Source organism: Empidonax traillii, unplaced genomic scaffold (genome assembly GCF_003031625.1).
Source record: "Empidonax traillii isolate 1590-97213 ecotype Southwest subspecies unplaced genomic scaffold, ASM303162v1 scaffold247:size2371522, whole genome shotgun sequence".
NCBI classification, from domain to species: domain Eukaryota; kingdom Metazoa; phylum Chordata; class Aves; order Passeriformes; family Tyrannidae; genus Empidonax; species Empidonax traillii.
Genome location: NW_020955440.1, coordinates 2,034,423 through 2,053,817, shown reverse-complemented (window position 1 = coordinate 2,053,817; position 19,395 = coordinate 2,034,423). Strand labels below are relative to the sequence as shown.

Sequence of the window (19,395 nt, the reverse complement as noted above, 5' to 3'; positions counted from 1 at the left end):
TCAAGACCTGCTCAGACAAGCATGCAGCAAGGGCAAGGGAGAGGAGCAAGAGCTGCATCCTTGCTAGCCCTACTTACTAGCCAGAACCTTCACTGCCTTTGGAGATCATATTCTCTTCACAAAAGTATCTTAAACTGCTGAAAGGTTCCTAAGCAGAGCAAGTTTTGGCAGATAAGCAATAAATCACAACCTATGAGACTACACCAATGTAGAAAAGCAGCTGGGCATATGAAATGAGGTAGTGTATTTCATACATCATGCCACCTTGATTAAGCCCAATTTCTAGAGATGTGGGCATTTTAAATTCTAAATAATATATAGGTTCAGATTCTGCACTGAAATAAATAAGCACAGAGGAACAGGACCACTGAGGAAAAGCTGCATCACATCTTTTGAATATTTGCAACTGGTAGTTAAAATTTTGGTAAGAAAATTTCTTCCTCTCTTATCTGGTTTGGTACTTTTTAAACTGAACAACCATAAACTCAAAATTGGGTTAGTGACAGTCTTTGTAATATATATCTATGAGGCATCTAATTCAACAGGATCTTGATTGTGGTCTTCAGATCCTATTGTAAATCAAGCAAACAATTACAATGACGCAGACAACATCCAAAGAGTGAACAGTCTACAGGTACTCTATTTTTAACAAAATCACTTCAAACAATGGGTAATACTTGAGGATTATCTCTGGCAGAAGCTTATTTATTTAGACAGCTCTATAAATAGCCTAACATACATAAGGCACACATTTCAGTTCTCTGCACAGGTGTGCTATTTCCAACATGTCTTATATCAGTGCCGATCTACAAGAATCCTCCCTCGAACCATACTGTGACTCACTTCTTATCCAACATCATATAATTCATTTAGATATTTCACAATTCTACAGATAACCACAAGTCCATATTTGGAAAGGATTTTTGTAATGCTCTATTTAGGTATGGTATGTGCCCAAGTATGCCAAAACCAATATACTTACACATTAGATATAGGAAGATAATAGATAATAATAACAATACTGTCCCAACGGCGTACCTAGAAGTCAACCTTTTCACTTACTTTATTTAAGCTCAAAAGAGCATAACAGCCTCTCTCAGCTTCTTAAATAGTAATACTGTAAAAACTATTACCCAAGTTAAAATCATGAAAACTAAAGACAACAGATTTGCACACCAGTTAAACTCCTGGACTCCAGTAAAAATGTTTTTCATTTTAGTTACATCAAAAACATACAGTGTTTTAGTTGCCATAGCAATAATTTCTTTTTCTTTTCACTGTGATTTAGCTGTGTCTTTTTATGGAATTTTGTGGTCACTTTGTCAGCAGAACTTATTTTTCTTGACATGTCTTCTTTAATAGAATAGCCTATAGCAGTAACACAGCCAGGAATTCTGGGGCCTTCCCTTTCCTGAGTCTTTACTGCTGCCCACTGGCATTTTATAATGTCCAGGTAGCTCTTATTGCCCAGAAAGCCTCAATAATGCCATCTATCAAATTTCCAATTACTAAAGTGAAGTAATCAAAATGTATTTGAATGCACATACCTATTCAAAAGGCACCTCACCGTGTTTCACTGTGAGTCACATATCTAAACTCACTAACAACGTGTGTACTGTTCTTCTCGATTCCCTGGAATTCAAGCACTTTCCTAAAAGCTTTACTTATGCAGATTCCAAATATGTGCATCATAAATCAAAAAAGTTTAGATTATGCAGTGCAGTAATTGCCAGCAATAATTTTCTGGGGCTGACCTTTGAAATAGCACTACAGCTTAGCATGGTTCACTCAGCCTTTGCTAAAACAGTCATAGCAGGAGATAGTAAATTTAAGGAGGAAAAAAAAAAAAACGAAAAAGGGCTCACCGTGGCATCATTTGTCTCTCGAAGCTTGTGCGTTAATGACAACAACTGCTCCACAGCAACACTGGGCACATTTGGAATCTGAAAGAAAAACAGCATTAATCTTACTGCAAGATATGCAAGGTCCACATACAGCTACACTCAGATGCAATGAGCACATAGTTGTCACAGTTGCTTTACGACAAAGAGTATTTTCTTAATACGGTATCATTTAATATCACAAAAAGAATAATACCATTAAAAGCAGATATGCTGCTTTGATAAGCTTTGAAAAGTAACTCATTTATGCTACAGTGAAATAGCAATATTTTTTTAAGTAGCAAGCAGTGGTCAGTAAGTGCCTAAAATACTGAATATACTTACCATTTTTTTAATAACTTCAGTTTCTTCACTCTTGCTTAAAGATCGAACATTATGAAAAAGAAACAACGTCAAAAACTCTGGACCAAGCCATTGTTGGGTACTACTTCCAATGACAGGAGGTTCTGCTAAGACCACTATTCTGAAAGAAGGATGGATAGGAAAGATAGACCTACAAAAAAAGAAAAAAGAGTTTAAAAATGCATTACCTGGCTTATGCAGTGAATATCAAATTTAAATTTTACAATAGATGAAAAATAGGTAAATTATTGTACTGAATTATTCAGATCATTTGCAATGCAACTTTGTTATTAAAAAAAAAAAGCTGCATAATGTGACTTGTAATTTTAAAAAATTTACACTTTTTTTATGTTCAGAAGGGCACCCAACTAAGCTACAGTATATCTGAAATGGACACATCTCACTCATTTGATGGACTTTTTCAAGTGCTTTACCTAAAGCAGGATGTCTCACAGGGAGAAAACAAGACCTACCAGAGCTGCAGTAATGAGTAACTTCTTTTACTCAATTAGACTGACAAAAAGGATGACATTGTAGAGACTGGCCTAGATACCGTGAAAAGATGAATTTAGTAACAGTCCAGGAGTATTCCCCTTACAGATGCTCTTTGTAGTCCTTGGAAGATCATCTAGACTCTTGGCATGAGATTAATATGCCTAACTTCAAAATACTCCTGAAAGTTAGGCTTCAAAGACCAAACCAATCACCTCACCCCTGGCTCATGTTAGAGTCAGCAGGAGGAGACAAGTCTCTCAAAAGACAGATTAAGACTTACAAAAACTACAGAATTGCTGTCCTGCATCCTTAAATCTACCCATCCTACTGCATGTTCCATCCCTCATTACAACAGCTGGAGATGTTCCTTGGGAAAAGCACGAAAGTCTAGCCTGTAGTCTGTCCCCCTCATACTCGCCCAGCACCTACAACCACATCCTCATGGCTATCAGAGGGTAGATCTCTGTTTGCTTTAATGTTCGTTTACCCACAAATCCTTCTAACACCCATCTGAACTTCTTCATCCTATCTACCTCCACAACTGCCTGTGACAACACATGCACTGTTCCTGGTTGTAAAATCTACTTTTATTATTATTGTTTTTTAAATCTTTATGGAACTGACCTGTTAGCTTCAGCCAGTGTTCCTCAGTTCTCATTGCATGATTAGGTGACTAATAGTCTTGATTCCACTGAAGGTAATGGGAGCTCACAACACAAACTTAAATAGAAAACTTTTAGATGTGTTAGGGCACTAAAAGACTACTGCCTTTGATTTCAGTATCTTTGTCTTCTTCACGTCTTTTGTATTCTTTATTTATGTAATATTTTCACCTCCTCTGACTGGACATTCATTGGTACTCATCAATCAGTACAACTGCATGATCTCTAGAAGCAGCAGAAATAATAGAGTAACAAGTTAGATACAAAAGCCAGTCAAATTGTGTGAGGAGGGCCTGTTTTCAACAACTAATTTCACAGTACTCTTATTAAAATAGATGCTTGTTTGGAAAAAGCATGAGAAATTTAATTAGACAACTTATATTGCTGTTACCATGTCATTTTTTGTATAAATTACTGAAGACATAGATCAACAAATCTACTGCATAGTTGGCTGTTTGTCACAACAATAAACCTCTGATAAACAGGGTAATCACAGCAGTCTCTTGTATTGAAGCAAACTAAGGCAGTAGCATGAGTTATTCTCAGCTGAAAGTCATAAGCCTAGAAGCTACTCCCCGATTGATAAAAATAGAAATAGATGTCTGAAAACATCACATGAAAGAGGAACCAATAGGAATGTCACTGTCACTAAGCATAAAAAAAAGGTCAGGGAACATTAGCCTACCTTATTATAAAAGAAAACATTTCCTAGATGATAGGATAAATACATATACCTACAGACTTGCCTTTTGCTACACTACAAGGAAGAAAAACCACCCTCCTCCAGAAATCCATCAAATTCTAGCCCTTCTGCAATACCATAAGAGAACACAAGTAGCAGTCAACTTTCCTGGTAAAGGAATCACATTTCTTTTGTATCACCTCCTCATCACTGTCTAACTCAAAGGGCATGGTGGGGACAGCCAAGAAAAGCACAGAAAGAAGTGGGAGGAGAGTAGATGCAAAGTCAGGACAAGCTAACTTGGTGATATCAATTAAATTCACTGAGTAATCTCTAGACTTGGACATATCACAACATCACTGTTGTAGGTATTGTTTGTAAACATGAATAAAACTATTTGGCTACTTCAAAAGCCTATTGTTTGGACTGACGTTTGCAATGTTGAAAATGTCAAGCTAAGTGTATTATTAAAACGAATGCCACAAATGACTCAGTCCTTCAGTTCTCTGAAAGTTCCCAGTTTCCATAACCACAACTGAAGAGCTTCAAAGTTGTTCCATCACATTATAGATCAAGACTCTAAAGAAATATAATATGGAGAGCTCCTGTGTGGAGCTGTACTTTGTAGAAAAGAAATCTTTGACATGACAGGAAATCTTAGGCCAAGTAAGTGTATCTTGTTAAAAACTTGGCATCTTTTAAATTAATGAACCTCAAACACAGCGGGAAGATTTGGTGTTAATCGATTCATACAAAGAGTCTCTATCCTTCTCTCCCTTAAATATTTACTGACAACACAGGCAGCAGAGCACTCTCCTAGTAAAATGAGTGTCCTTCTTTTGACATCCCTGTTTAATTCCAACCAAGGATTATCATCACTGCTCTCAAGAGGCAGATCAAAGCACTGCGGCCAGGGTGATTTTAAGGGAAGATTTTCTTGTTATTGACACATGGTTCTGAGCAATTGAAGCTTCTCATAAAAAAAAAAAAAAAAAAAAAAAAAAAAAAAAAAAAAAAAAAAAAAAAAAAAAAAAAAAAGAGCAATACAATGCAGAATGGCATTTTTAATGCCACTGTGCAAAACCAAACTACTTTTTCTTGTCTCTTCCTGTAAAATGATTTAATAAATCTCATTTTCTATCAATTTTTATAAGTTGGGAATTGTTATAATACTAGGACCAAAATTACCTATTGTTACTTTTGTGCTGTATTTCTTAAATTTCACCACAGTCTAAAATTAACAAATTACTTTATCTTAAAATTCACTAAACTGGAAAAAAAGCCAAACCCCTCAACAACAAATGAAGTAAAAACTAAAAAATGTAAGCAATTGAAATTCTATTGCTTGGTAAATTCACTCCCTTCATATTTGTCTCATCTACTATGTGTTTCCTTTCAACCTAATCGCATGGAAAATAATTCACTGTCTGCAAGGCATTAAAATCACCCATGAATTATGAGTGACTTATTTAGCTTTTGAACTATCCTATTACATACCTTCTCCTGAATTTTCCTGTAATAGCTGCCTCTCTGCTCACCACACCAAGGACTTAGCATCTGCGTGTGTGTGTGTTGGGGGGGGGTATATCCACAGAAACAGGTTAAAATACTTCATCATGAGATAAATAAACGCTTCACTGCTTGTCTTGCAAAGGCTATGTACTATCTTTACAATATCTGTCTTGATGAAATAATGGATGATTACAGAAGAAATTCTATGCAGAAATCTTGGATATGCACAGTACTTGAACACACTCTCTCTTAATCTCTGAACCTGTTCAGGGAAATGAATAAGGTTTCAGCATCTATAATTTCCTTCTATGTAAAATATCTTGAAGGACCATCTGTCACTTTCTCAAGGGCTGCTTTTTTTTTCCCTTCTCCTTAAACTCATAAACAAGAATTCTTGGTCTCCTCAAATGAATGATTGTTATCTTACTATGTTTGTTAACCTAACTCCAGCCAAACTAGCATAATAAAAACTAGAGGAAAAAGGGCTCTGTGGCCATTACTAGTTACCTTGTAGCTTATAGACTTTCAGCAGGCCAAGGAATATCCCAAAATGTCACAAGGGCAACATATTGCTTGCACTTGTCAGTCCTGAGAGAACTATTGCACTCAGCAGTCTCAAGACTTCTCACCCTTCTTAGAAAAGTGTTAATTTTTATACAGATGTAGAAATGTAATGAAATAATAGTGACAATAATTAGCATAATTTAAAATCAGAATATACTTTATTAGCCCTTATAAAAGTAATAAAACTTTGAAATGAAGTTGTCAAAAAGTATAACTTATGACTAACACTGTTCTAACCTGAAAAAATTGAGAATGATATGAAAACCAAACAATACTTTCCTCTTTGTCCAGCATTGTGGTTTAAGCACATTCACATTCTCTACTGTAATACTGTTTGCATTCATATACAGAGGGGATTTCTTTAGACTATAGTGTGGTCTGAAATACCACCCCTTAAGTAAAAAGAAAACTCTGCCCCCCCCCAAAAAAACCAACAAACTACTGACCCTCTTCTCCTTTCTCTTCTACTACACAGATGAGTATTCTGACTACTGAAGCACTAAAAATTAAAGGCACTAAAACTGTGAGAAAATATTATGTTTTCTAATATCAAATACTTTCATATAGCAGCATGAAAGCCTAGTCCAAAATGTGTCTTGCTTGTCTGAAGAAGGGGAGTCTCCTAAAATATCTCTATTAGTATCACAACTTTTTATCTTCTTAAAAATGGGGAAAATCTTTAGGTGTGTCAAATCCTTTTATAAACAGTGACTAAAAAAAGTGTTTGCAGAGGTTTTGATTCATTGGTTAGGAATGGTACACCTTCTCTCTAAAAAGGATTTAGATGGAAATTCTGTTTTAAAATTCCATTCACAAAGTAGTCTACAAAACAGCATTATCCATTTTTGTTTTCCACTATGAAAGACATACTGGTATTTATGCACCTTACAATAGCATCTGGCCACCTCACCAGAGAGTCTCAAATTAAGGGAACAGAGAGTAATAGTGTGTTATTTTATATTTATGAACAATTAGAAGTAGCATAGAAGAAAGAAACTGGAAACTATATTACAAATAGTCTCTACAATCAAGAACGCGCACAGCAGAGCTGAGCTGAATGCACTTCCAATGAATCATTGATGTGCCTCTCAGTATGTTTCTTCCTCTTCCTCTGTTTCTCTTAACAACTACATTAGCACATGACATCAAGTAGATAACATGTATCCTTTGTACTATATTGATTCCCAATATACAAATGACAACTGAGGTTCAATGAATGGGACTTGTTAAAAAAAAAAAAAAAAAATCAGAATAATCCCCTGATTCAAACAAAACTTGAAACCACTTTAAACAGGAACTCCCTTATCGGAAAATTAACAGTAGACCTAATGTGTCACTCAAATACCGCAAATTCAGAAATACAGCTAACACCACTAGCCACAGTCAGTGACACGCAGCAAGAGCGATGTTTCTCATCAATACAGAAGTCATCTCCCAGTCGTGATGTGGTAAGAATTTGCCCAGCCAACCTGCTAATAAATTCATGGTACAACACACTCTGTGTAACTTCTCCACAAGACAATACATTGCAGGCAAAGGAGGGATGGTTAGGACCATCATGAATAAAGTCTGGGATTAAATCAGCTGTCAGTACCTCAGATATCATTTGATGAGAAGGTGCCTGGAGAGAAGGGTTAATTCGGCAGCATTCTGCAGCACTGGGAGGTCCTGAAGCTTGCAGTGACAGGTAACTACTGCTGAGAAGGATGAGTAGCAAGGAAGAATACAGTCCTGGAATCAAAGATGTCAACTATTGACATCGCATCCTGGAGCCAGTGAAAGGCAGTGATGTTTACAGAATATGGAAGGCACTAAAACCAGGATGAAGTCCCAGAACACCTTAAGTGTCTCAAGGGCTCATGAGAACAATGCCCCTCTATAGAGAGGAGTCATCCAGTGATGCCAAAGAAGCCCATAGCCAAAACCAAAGAAGTGGTTATATGTTTGCATTACTTTAACCTGGTTTCTTTTAAGTCAGTACAGAAAACAAGAGCAGATTGAATGTTTCACTTATGAGAAGGATAGGATTCTCAGCAAAATGAACTTCAGATAATTCTGAAGACAGAGCTAAATGGTCACACTGAGCTTTCAGATGCAGGCATGCCTAAATAGTGTGTTATCTGTCGGTTTTTAAGACCAAGTACTTAGCAGAAATGCATTCTTGCCTAATAGAACAGGAACCTCTCGCTTATGGATTACAGTGAAAGCTCACTGTCAGTCAAATAGATAACTAAGAGTTTAGCAATTCACAAAACACTATGTTGTACAATATTAAGGTGGTTAGGTAAAAGCAGTACATCGCAATCTGAAGGAAAGAGAGACATCCTTTCAAGGAAAGCACCCCCCCGTCCCCCCAAAAAAAGGCTTATGGAGCCTCCAAAGTAGCCAAAAACAATGTGCAAATGCAAAATTACAACAGAACAGTGGAACCATAAGGTTACTCGATGAGACTGAAAGGAAGGAAAGTAGATTCAGAGGTGACACAGTAAGGAGAAGGGTCTGCAGAACAATGATTGAAGAAGACAGCCTGGACAGTTCTCATGATTTAACAGCAAATGAAGGTTAAAGGGAGTCCACTGCCAAAACAGCCATAGTTATAACGGAGGTGCAGAATCCAGATGTAAAGCTCTATTCCTGTGAAAGAGATTTGATCCAGTAAGAGGGGCAGTACTGAAGATGAATGTGCGATGCATTGTCTAGGTTTTTGGAATATATTTGCCATGAAATAAAGGGTCTTAGGCAGTAAGCATAACAGTACAGCTACTGCCATTCTGCCTGAAAGCACCTTGGACAAGACCATGAAGATGAAGCAGGGAGGAGACTTACACAGTAGATATATTTCGATGTACAAAGCCCAACGCAAAGTTGGGATATCAACCTAGATGGGCCCTTGGAGCTTTTTGACCGCTCTTTCAAAGTCTATGCTTAAAATCCCAATAAATAGAACACTTCCCTGATGTACAGTTCTTCACTTAAATAAAACAAATGCAGGAAATTACTATCTAGTTAGGTGTATGGTCTCAGCAGAGTGGACAGAATTTGCAACAAGAAGGCTTAGATTACGCCATACCTACAAAAAAGTAGAAGGCTTAAAACGAAGTCTGTTTTTTTGGTTGGTTTTGTAGTGGCTTTTTTGACCTTTTTTTTTTTTTTCCTTTAAACCAACAGCATTTTGATGAGAAACGGAACCAGAAATAAGAAAACAACTAGTAAAAGAAAAGGGTGGACTATAAAGGAGGTCAAAGAAAAATATCAGATTCAGTGAGATAACTGAGAGAAACCAGGTAGTACATCATGAACTATAGCCAATCAGGTTTCTTCATAGTTTGGGCACAAACACAGCCTGCAGCATTAATATGAGCATGGACATCCAACATAAAACTTCAACTGTTTTTTCAGACGGTAGATCCATTTCAGAATCACAGTATGTTTAGCTCCTTATATATTACTGAATATTAGATTGCATTTATTTTGACATACCCTCAATATATACTAGAATTGGTCATCAATGTTTGACTATGTATCAAATACGGCCTCGGAGGACTAGAAAACATTTCTATCTGTGGAATGTTTCTGGTAGACAAGTGGAAGTGAAGGAACAAAAAGAATAAGCATAATGGGTCCCAACCCATCCTTAGGATTTCCTGCCCCATATTACTTGTAAATTAAATACCACCTTTCTAGCTAACGAGGCAAAAGAATGCAACAAGTAGCATTTAATGTCAATTTAGCTTTATTTTCCAAGGCTTTTAATAAAATGTTCCAAAATTAAACATCATATAGCTTTATATCTATTTTTGTATGTATTAATAATTTCAATTTCTAACTGCTTCTCTTGAAGGATATTGAATGTTTTCCTTCTAGTTCAAGCACTCTAAACAGGATGTAATTTTCCCATGCCACAAAAAGAAACAGAGCTCACAAGGAGCCTGATATTTAAAAGATGTTTCTCCTAGTGATTAGAAGGTATCCATTTAATAGAAAAGCATTTTGCAGTTTTTTATTTAAAAAAATGAAAAAAACGAAATGCTGTTTGCTTCTATAGTTGTAATTGACACTTTACCTTTCCCGTAGTTTCTCATCAGAGAGCTGCAATTCTTCTTTTAAGTTTTGATATCTATCTTCCCTTAACAATCTGGTGCCGTCATATAGAGTCAGTTCTCTGTCATGCACTAGTCTGAAAATGAAGAATAAGCTCTAGTTAGCCTTTGATTGCTTTTTAAAATACTTATAAATCCATAGGTTTTTTTAAAAGCTATCTCAGTCAATATGGGCCACAGTAAAAAAAAAAAGTTATAACAACTTCACATGCATCCAGGCATGGAGGTAAAATAACATGCATAAGTTTTAGCACACAGTCAGAGAACTTAATTTAAAAGATATGGTAAGAATGCAAAAAATAAAAGCCATCTGTCTTACCAGTGGAGTGTGCATAAGTGGCATGAAAGAGGTGTTTTGTTATGCTTCTACCAAGTAATATACCTTTCTTTTGTTTTTTGATGTGATATCTTTCAGCTGGCTTTAACAATTAACAAACATACAGACCTAGCTTTTATTTTTTCGTAGGCAGAAGCTGATTAGCTATAATGCATGCACATGCCAGAAGAAAAAATAATGGAAAGCTAAACTGATGACAAAGCAAAAACACAGGTAAGTACAATTTTCTCTTCTGCCCTTCTGTGTATATATATAATAAGAGAAAGCACATGTTTTTGCTACAACCTATTTTAAAGCTCGTGATGTCCTTTAAGTTTGCAAAAGGCAGTATACAACGCAGACATACGAAATAGCAGAAAAAACTGACCTGACATTATAGATTATTATTAACATAGTATTTGCTATTACTATTGCTGTTCTGCAAAGTTTAATTTTTTTTTATTGAATTACGGAATAATTTTTATAAATAGTTCTTTTCTATCAATATAAAGTATACTTTTACATATAACTGTAATGATCACATATTATTTAGAAGCAGAATGCACTCAAAGTATTTAAAATTTTTTTGATATCTTGCATGTTCAGATCACTGTGCAAATATTACCAATTTTTAGATTTCATAATTTTAGAGTGAAATCTAGCTCATTCAAAAATTCAGACTTACACTCCATATTTAAAACAGGCTTAAATTTTGTGTATTATTGTAGACTTACAAAAAATGAAATAATTGCTTCTGCTTTTAATTATGTAAAAAATGAGCACTACATATGCTATGAAACTTCAGCACTCAGCTTGATCTTAACAGCACTCTTGAAGTTACAAACCCATATTCACCAGAAGGAACTTCACTTCTCAGTATGCATGCGCTCAACAAACACATCACATGCACCCAACTTAGCTGTGCTCACATCCTGACCTTTGAAGCACAGCTAGAGTGCCAGGGTTAATTCGATGAATGCCATCAAGAATAACAAGCTTTCCTTCCAGAGCTGCAGTAACAAGTGGCGACGGTCTCCAAGCAGTGTCTCCATTAGGAAGAGTATACCTTTGCTGTAGCAAGTCTCTAGCCGTCATATCCTGTAAATATCAATTCATCAGAAGAAGATATTTATGCTCATGCTCTATTTTCTTAATGTACGGGTACATGCTTTCTCCTTAAAAAACTGCTTTGTGTTCTTCCTCAAGTATATACCCTTGGAAGATTAGCAGGAAATCTTCAATTATTTTCCAAAGAGGATTAGAAATACACACACCAAGCTACATACAAAATGTTAAACAGTCTTTGGAAGTTCTAGTTCTTGCCAGTGTCACCTCTTTGAAACAAGAACAAAAGCCTTACCCCCCAGCCTGCCCCTTTAACACAATACCATCATATGACAACTGGTACACAGCTCTGTGTACAGAAGGGGGCAGTAGTTTACACCTGGAATAAACAAGAATAATTTCCTTCATATGGAGGCCACCTGAAATTTCATCATTAATCTTAAACACAACATGATATTCACCTCTCAGCAGGAAAATGCAGTGGAAGCATCACAGAATAATGGACAAGGGTAAGAAAGAAGACAGTAACGAACAAAATATCAGAAGTACACAGCATATCACAAAATAATGCCTAAGGGATAGAACAAAACCAAAGACAAAATCCATCATATCCTGTAGCAAACATATTTTATATGTTCCATTATAACAGGTAAGCACTACAGTAGCAAAGACATAATAGTAATTTTGTGACCTGGAAGATTAAATTCCTTCCTCAAGCTGTGCAGTGAACACAACTTAACCTAAAATCAGATGAGAATAGATTTTTTATTGTAGTTGTAGCTTTTGCATATGTACTTTTCACAACTATAAACTCTTTGAGCTTTAAAGAATAAAAATAGAATGTATTACGTCATATGCCCTGAATCATTTCCTCTTTCTACATTTCCTTAAAAGCCCTAAAATAACAGGACCCAGTCTCGTTCCTTCAGTGCTTCCACATTTGTATAATTTAAAGTTTCACATTCAAATCCTCAAAACCATACCATTTCTTTATTTTTGCATTTTTGTTGTTTTACTGCTGTGTTTGCTCTTTTCTATTAATTATACTAAAACCATAATATGAAACATTTTTATCAACACCACAGAAAAATGTTTTAGGACTTGCATAAGAACGGCACTCAGCAGCTAGTAAATGCTGTAACTGAATAATTAACTAACACAGCTTTTATAATTCAGAAAACTATTTCATCTCTAGAGAAATGAAACAGCATACAGTATGAATTGACTGGGAGCCTACTATGCCATATAGTACATGTCCATCTCTAATTCCAACAACCATGCATTAATTTTCTGGAGATAAACTCAGAAGTGTATTTTGCTGCAAGATATGTCCTGAAATATAAAATCAATATTTATATTGTGATTTAAATGGTTGAATATTATACAATTTAGGGACACATTAAAAGAACCATCCTTCCAAACACCTACAGTTTTTGTAAGAGACTTATTTTATGGCTAACTACTTGCTCTGTGACTTATTGTTTCTATTTATTTCCTCTTACCCAATTTTTAATAAATTTTATTCAAATAATTTCATACATGATATTAAAAATAGTCTTATAATACTCTAATACTGAAAAATGCCTCCCTTTGGAGGGGAGGTAACCAAAGCATAAGAATTAATTTTGCCTCTTGTTTTGGACAAAGCAATAGCAACAATATATTGCCTCATAAAAAAAAAAAGCTTTTTTTGATTTGTAACAGTTGTTGTAACTTAAGTGGTTTACATTGCATTGTTTATTTTCTAAAATAGCTTGTATTCAAAAAAGGTTCTTTAGGAGAGAAAACAAGTAGGGTAACTTCTGTTCCACTCCCTTTAGCAGCTTTTCTAATACAAGCCTCCAACCTAGGCATTTTTCATGGCTCACAGTACTAATCATGTTCTTGGCAATTAGGAGGTGAAAAATCTATGTTTCCTGCTTTTCACGCCAACTTGGACTCATCGTTTGTTAGTATTTCTCAAATACAAAATTGGAAGGATTTTGTAAAGAAAAATTATGAGGTCATACGAATAAAAAAAGTCCTAGAAACAAAAACATCACAGTACACAAACATCAGTGATGTGCTTAAAAGACTGTTTTTGCTGCGGAAGAAAAGAGCAAGGTGCTGGAAAACTGTTATAACTCTGACTGTTATTTTTTTCCTCTGAAACTCTGGGAGGAGAAAATCTTATATTTTAAACTAAAGGTTCCTTAGATACATCCACAAAGAAGTAACTGGCTGCTGCTCCTCATTTGCTCTTGCTTAACTGCATTAAGAGACAAGTTAAACCTTTCCTAATCAGGATGAGTTTCCTTTCTCTGCAATTTGCCTACATGAAATTGTATATAATGAGAAATCCGTACATTGATGTCAGACATCACAAATGAGACAGGAACTGTTCTCTGAGCCAACTATTAGTATATGATGATCTATGTCCTCAAAAGGTTGGGTTTAGGTAAATTTGATTCTCATCTCACAACATAAAAGCTTTTAGAGTTGGGTGTTTTTTGTGAAATCAATAGAGAGATAGGTCTTTTCACACTATCCAAACCCTTAAACTGCCTTCAGATGCAAAAATGATGAAGCAAATATTAAAAGTAAAGATCATATATATATATATATATATATATATATAAAAATCAAAGAATTCATTTCTTCACAGAGCCTGAAGAAAATCAGTGCTATTGCTTCAGACCAAGGCTAAGTGCCCCACTACTCATTATCATACTCCAAGACAACAGACAACTCCACAATCTTCTTTCCCTTATTATTCTACATGTCTAACCCCCCTGGAACCACTACTACTACTTCTATGTTAATCTTTTTTAATAAAAACTTTACATTTTACTCAGTAAAAATATTCACACTGCCCTTAATTTTTAAATTACTGTAAATGTCTTCTTCCAACACATGAAAAATGCAGCTAAATTTTAAGGCAACTATGTTAACTGCCTGTGCATGTCTCAAATTGTATTAGCACATGCTTCATCCCAAATTTATCTTGAAAGCCACACTTGTACTAAGACACAACATAGATAAATTAGCATCAATTAGGTTAAGGATGGAAGAATACTGTCTGTTTGTTACAGTATCTATGAATAATGAAGTTAATATTCATTGAATACAATATGTATATATTATATTTAAACACCAGTCCTTGTTTTCCATTTCTAGGATGCGACATTTTTACACATGGAGCTTCTAATTTCTACTGCAATGCAGTCCCACCACAACTGTAATTAGACTAAACATAAATATAAAAAAAGAAATTCTGATTAAAATTCCACATCTTGGACACCAGAAAAAAAAGCACATAAGAAGATATTAGGAGCTCTTGACAGAAGAGACACATTAAAAAAACAAAGATAGATTAAGCCTATGTAATATGAAGAATAACTTTTAAAAAATTCCCCATAAACATAAACCTCATTGTGATTCTTAATACCAAAACCAAAATTATCTTCCATAGCTATAAAAAAAAATTATGCTGATATTGCAGAATTTCATTATAAGATTAAATGGCATATGGACCAAGATGAACAAAAAAGGAACTACAAAAGGTCTTCCAGAGGCATTCAACATGCATAAACTACAAGTGGTCACTACTCTGGCCCAAAGGCAGGAAACATACTTCAAAATGGAAAAAAAAAAAATCCAAAAAGGAGAAGACACAAAAGACAAAGTTTTCTTTACAATACTGAATGCCAAAGCACAGAATGAGTTGTCAATTCTCTCTGGAGAGAAGAAGGACCACTATATTAAATGATTGTCTATACTTTTTACTTAGATTATCTCTTTCACATTCACAATGAACTCAACAAAATTGAAGGAAAGCAGTATCAGGATCAGTTTATATGTGATAACACTGTACTATCTATATTGCTGCACTGTACTCCCTCTATTCAGGCCTGCAGTAAGAAGAGACTTAGATGAGCATTCTAACACAGAGAGTAAAAAATGCTCTATAATGATCAGAAGACTTTGCTATCATTGAAATCTTTGCTTCCTTTATTGTTTTAACCCATGTTTTAACCTATGTTTTATGAACATAGCTGCAGCTTTTAAAGTCACAGATGGAGAAAAATGGTATGGAGAAAAACACAAAGAATTGGGGTCTGTGTATTATACTTGAGATCGTATTTAAAGAATGATCATCAGCAGATAGTTTCCTTACCTGGTAAAGCATGATAGGTTCTATTCTATATCCCAGCATATCAGCAAACTCCTTAGCAATAACAGTTTTGCCACAGCCCTAAAAAGTAAAAAAAAAAAATTAATAAAATTACATTCTAAGGATCATGAGGAAAGAGGGAGAATTGAAATTTCAATTCTTACTTTTCCTCCAATTAAGCACATATCTTTGACCATATGGGATTGCATCATTTCTGCCAACAGTTGATTATGGCTGGAAGTCCTTATGAAAGTATCTGATTGAGGATGATTTTTTAACAGTCCAGTTCCAGCTGGAACCTGTTTGAAGAAAAAAATCATAATCGTAAATAAACTACACCATAATGCTACGTTTTGGGTAAACTAGGTGACACCTGTCCAAAACTGATAATTGTCATCCATCAAATTTGAAATTGTCACTGTCACAAAATTTAATCATATAATTTCTAATAGACAAAGTCCTTCACATCTCCTTTGCCCACACTTCATGAGAAAAATTAACAAAATGTGAATCAGTACAATTGCAGCTTTGGGGTCTGCAAAAAACTTCAGGTTTTTCGTGCTAGAGACAAAATAAAAATCACCAATATTCACTGCTCACCAGAGGAACACAGAAGAGAAAGAGCAATTAGTATTGTGAAAATCTGAAGGAGCTACTTTGTCCAGAACCTTGGTTTCAATCGTTCACTACATTAAAGCACTTGGTCTATTCCCACTTCCTGCTCTAGTCTGATAATTGTTTCATGTGCAAACTTCTTATGCCCTCCTGTTCCCAGAGACATTCTGCAGACATACTTTCAGAAGACATCACCTATATGTCAAATGAAAACAAAAATCTTTGCCTCAGAAAAGAACTGAATCAGGTTCCTACAGACTCACCTTTTCCTGAAAAATTCCCATTTGCTGTTGTTCTCCTTTTAGAGTTGTTATGGTACAAACCCTCTGAGGATATTCCTCACCAGTGTTACTGTGATCTCTCTGACTCACACTAATTCACCTTTACAGACTCTCTAGACTCTCCAAATTCAACATTAACTTCAAATTCTCAGATCAGCATCTGTTTCCTGAATAAGAACCTATTTCACCACCTAGCAGGTCATAAACTTCACTGGAAGAAACTCAAACTAATCATATTTGATGCGATTACTTTGTTCCATTTTTCCAACATCCTGTGTCAGAACATTACCAAGCACTCATTAGATTTTATTTGAAGTGTAAACAAAGACAGACTATTGTTTTTACTAAAAGAAAAAGGGAAAGCAGCATCAAGAGCATCATAAGTACTCTCTGCTATTCTAATCCGACTAATAAAAAAAGAAATTCAGAGGCTTTTTTTTCATCCAAACTTATGATTCGCATGGTGGTATGAGTTTATCTAGAAATAAAATCTTGTATGTCCATAAACTAATATTCCAATATCTAAATACATTTCCAGTAAATAGCATGTATAAAAAAAATTCAAACTACTTTTAGTATCAAGTCTAAGTGTCAAATTCTTGAAGAAAGAAATTTATTGATATTTAAAAACATACTGTGGTTTGAGGAATATATAAATTCATACCTGGAATGTCACTTCTTTTTTACCAATCTGGACAGTTACATCAGCTTTGAAGGGTTTGTTTCCATGTACACGTTCTACTTTAGTAATCTTTCTGGGAATCGAGTGGTTTTCTGAATCTTGAAGCTCAAAACGCTGTAGAATTAAAAGGTGAGGAAATTAGTTATTCAACACAACTTCCTGATTTTTCAAACTCTTCCTTCCAAAACAATGCCATAAGTTCACAATTAATTGTTTGTGAAGTCCTAAATCCACTTACTTCAACTTTTATTTTACCTACCTGTGTTCACATTTGTAATGGCCTATATATTTTACATTTAAAACCAAGGCAAAGAGATTGTATACCATCTACTTAAAGAGACTGTAGTGACAGATGTAAAGTGAAAATGTCACATTATGATTCTGCCAAGTCTTAGCCTGACAGTCCAAAATAACACCAGGAACGAATTATAGCCTTTAGCATGTGTAATAATAGATCACCTCTCTCTGCAGGTCATTATAGCCAATTGCAGATTTAAACATCTGACTACCTATAAACAATAACCATCTGACTACCTATAAAAAAAACATTACATTTACTTAGCTTCACAGCTGCCTTATACAATGAAAACTGAGGGCAGACTGTAGAAACTAAGCCTTCAGCATGTTCTGGTATACCAAGGGCATAAAATGGGACATTTGTCTTCTCGATCCTCTTTTAAGCATTATACTCTCTTATTTTAGGCTGTACATAGAAAGCATGGAAACCATTCAAAAAACATTGGGGAAGGAGAGTCATATTGGGGAGTTTATGCACAAAAACCCTAATAACTGAAACTACTGAATTTATAAAGCCATTTCATTCAAAGCTGAGTAAACAAGAGAAAAAGGAATATTATTCAACTCCTTAGAACTCTTAGAAAAAAAAATTTGTAAACAGAAGTCACTAATGGAAAGTAATTCTTAAAACACATGTAGTTTTATTACTACTAGGATTCACAGCACTGCTCATTAAAGTTTAGAAAGAAAACTGAGATGGGTTTTTTACAAACACTTTTGCTCTTCATCACTTTGTAAATTTCCTTTCTGGAACAAAACCCTACTAAAATTTTATGTTTAAACATGTATTTAAGATACATGTGCTTCAGTAAAGGGCTGCACCCAATTATATTCTTATTGTAACAGCTGAGTCTACTCCTGATACCATTAAATGCTTAAACAACAAAAGAGGACAGGAATGCCTACAGAGTAGTATCTCAAACTATGCTTCTAAGAAATGCTCCAACTATGATTCTGTGAAAGAAACTACCAGATGTTCTCAGTCTTACCTTCATTAGGAAATTACAATATTCTTACAAAGTTAATGACATTTTGGATAGAGTCAAAGGTGCTCATACCCGAAATTGCAAACTGCTTGTAAGCTAAAATCCCTTACCAACGAAAGAAAATAACTGTGAGTGAGTAAGAAAATTATCTGCACCAGCAGGCTGTGTATCAAATAACAAAGATTTGGAGACAGCAGCAGCACACCTTGCATACAAAGGCCTTGGGAGTTTAAAATTTCTACAGTGTTTTTTTGCTTGGTTGGGGTTTTTTTGTTTTGGTGGGGTTTTTTTGTTTGCTGTTCTTTGTTGTTGTTGAGGGTTCTGTAGCTAGCACTTTAGACCCTAAGTCAGGATAGTGAAAGAGGATTGTCTATGTGCAGAATGTTACCGAATTTATATAACTGAAACTCATCTTACTGAATTTATAGAATTTGAATTCATCCCATGTAACCACATAGATGCTGCTGAACTGAATACTGTAGTAATTAAACAAGTGACCACACTTACACCTGAACAGAAGCAGCAAACAAAACTATCTGCGGTTTTCAGAGCAAGACAGATCTCTTTGATGCAGTTCTTCATTAAGAATTATGATAGGCAGATATGGAATCAGAGTGGCATGAAATGGATGTACGCTATTTAAATATTAAATATACTTCTGCTGAGCCAGAAACAACTTCCTCTATAAAATATTCAAGCTGATAGCTGCAAAGGAATAATATTTGTGGCTTGAAAGGACACC

At 35.1% G+C, this 19,395-nt stretch overlaps 1 protein-coding gene across 1 annotated transcript in view; it reads right to left on the bottom strand.

Annotated features, from left to right (window-relative positions):
* VWA8 (von Willebrand factor A domain containing 8) overlaps positions 1 to 19,395 on the bottom strand; it is a 174,600-nt gene that overhangs the window by 110,036 nt on the left and 45,169 nt on the right. The window contains exons 10-16 of the mRNA XM_027888842.1: positions 17,353 to 17,484; positions 15,957 to 16,091; positions 15,796 to 15,873; positions 11,512 to 11,672; positions 10,222 to 10,335; positions 2,226 to 2,394; positions 1,866 to 1,943 (exon numbers count right to left, since the gene is read on the bottom strand). Of these exons, the coding sequence (XP_027744643.1) occupies positions 1,866 to 1,943; positions 2,226 to 2,394; positions 10,222 to 10,335; positions 11,512 to 11,672; positions 15,796 to 15,873; positions 15,957 to 16,091; positions 17,353 to 17,484 (867 nt within the window). The remainder of the gene's footprint in view (positions 1 to 1,865; positions 1,944 to 2,225; positions 2,395 to 10,221; positions 10,336 to 11,511; positions 11,673 to 15,795; positions 15,874 to 15,956; positions 16,092 to 17,352; positions 17,485 to 19,395) is intronic.